At 27.8% G+C, this 1,832-nt stretch overlaps 1 protein-coding gene across 1 annotated transcript in view; it reads right to left on the bottom strand.

The window, feature by feature from the left end:
• Positions 1-631: 631 nt before the first annotated feature.
• Positions 632-1,832, bottom strand: part of ero1b (endoplasmic reticulum oxidoreductase 1 beta) — a 21,427-nt gene continuing 20,226 nt past the window's right edge. Inside the window, 1 exon segment of the mRNA XM_016249893.1 lies at positions 632-1,166. Within this exon segment, the coding sequence (XP_016105379.1) occupies positions 1,109-1,166 (58 nt within the window). The 3' untranslated portion in view covers positions 632-1,108.

Here is a 1,832-nt window from a genome sequence, read left to right as displayed (position 1 = left end):
TTGTTCTTTTGTAATGAGGATGATCTTTGTGACCTTCTACTAAAATCAATTATTTGCTGTTAAATTAAGAGTAATGTGCTTCTTACTAACGAGGACAAGAACCGAATGACAAAAATCTGAATAACAAAATAATTCTGAAAAAAGTAAAAAAAAAATAAAAAAAAAACTTACCAAACGTTTTATATATATATATATATAGGAGCTGATATATTTTTTATTTACATTAATATTTATATTATTTATAATAAACAAATGCAAATATAATAAAATTATAATTAAGAACTTAAATAAATGCAAATAAAAACAAATGCTAATAAAATACAATAAACAAATAAAATAATATTTACAAATATTTAAAAAATGCAAATAAAATACAAGTCATAAAAATTAATTTAAATAATTGAATTTACATAAATTGAAAAAAGAAAGAAAACATTTACCAAAAAAACTGTATATTGTATACATTTGTAAAAATTGTATATATAGATAGATATACACACACAAATATATAAACAGTTTATATATTTCTATTATTTATAGTTTTTCATAAATGAAATGATTTGCTGTTAAAATAAAACGAACATGGTTCTTATTAACAAGAACATGAACTGAAAACAAGACGACAAAAATCTGTGAGACAACCAGACATATTTATTCCCGTTTAAATAAATATTCTTGACACGAACACACAATACAATTCATGGTTTATTCACGGCCTGAAAATGTTCAAAATCACGTCAGAAAGACAGAGAGGAGCTTCAAACAAATGCATATCATCATATCATTTGTGCAGATAATTACACGGCTTTGAATCCTGAAGGTGTGAGGATGTGGCATGTGTGATCCGATCGAGTCGATGAGACTGAAGCTCAGATCAGAGCCCAAGCTGTATTTACAGTATTGTTCTGGCATTCAGAAATATTAAGGCAGACGCTGATGAAAGCATGCAGCGCTCGACACACGAACACACACCGATAGCTGCTCTTCATCTCAACTCCAGCTCAACTATTCCTCCAGAATTAGCAGATCATGAAAACGGCAGAAAACTGAATCCAGTGGAAGACACTCGCAGCTAAATACAGCACTGATCAGACGCATATTCAGCTCTTTAACGTGTTGATGTGGAGTTCTTCATAGAAACAGAGACGTGTTGAAAACCTGTGAAACTAAAACAGCCGATGAGATCAATCAGGAGATATTGTAAGCCTGCGCTGAACTATAAATAGAATCATTTCAAACTTTACAGATGTGGGTGATATTTCACTGGGGATAAATATTTATATATATATTTTTTTATATATATATATAAAATTGCAATTACATTTTTTTTTAATCGTTTTTACCCATCTACTAATTATTTTAGGTTTATTTTTGCTCTGCATGTTTCTTTTCTGCACTGAATCTCTGTCTGTCGTTAAACATGAATCTGGACTAAATGGAGGAATATTATTGCTTGTTATCTGTTGCGTACATGTGTAACAATAAGCTACATTTCCTTCTTTCAAGCTTAGGAAAATTAATTTCTATGGTCTTAAAAACAGAAAAGCCTTCAATGTAAATGAGGAATGTCTTTAAAAGACACACACACACACACACACGCACACACACACAAAATAAAAACAAAACAACAAAAAATAAAATAAAAAAATTAAAATAAAATAACAAAAACTAAAATAAAAAAATATAAAATAAAATAAAATATAAAAAATAAAATAGTAAGCAACCAGTCCAGAATATATACAGATCATATTTCACAAAAAAAAAAAAAATTATCTTTCTCTCTCTCTCTCTATATATATATATATATATATATATGAAAAAAAAAAGCATAA

Source organism: Sinocyclocheilus grahami, unplaced genomic scaffold (genome assembly GCF_001515645.1).
Source record: "Sinocyclocheilus grahami isolate Dianchi unplaced genomic scaffold, SAMN03320097.WGS_v1.1 scaffold959.1, whole genome shotgun sequence".
NCBI lineage: Eukaryota > Metazoa > Chordata > Actinopteri > Cypriniformes > Cyprinidae > Sinocyclocheilus > Sinocyclocheilus grahami.
This window is presented reverse-complemented; position numbering and strand designations above follow the sequence as displayed.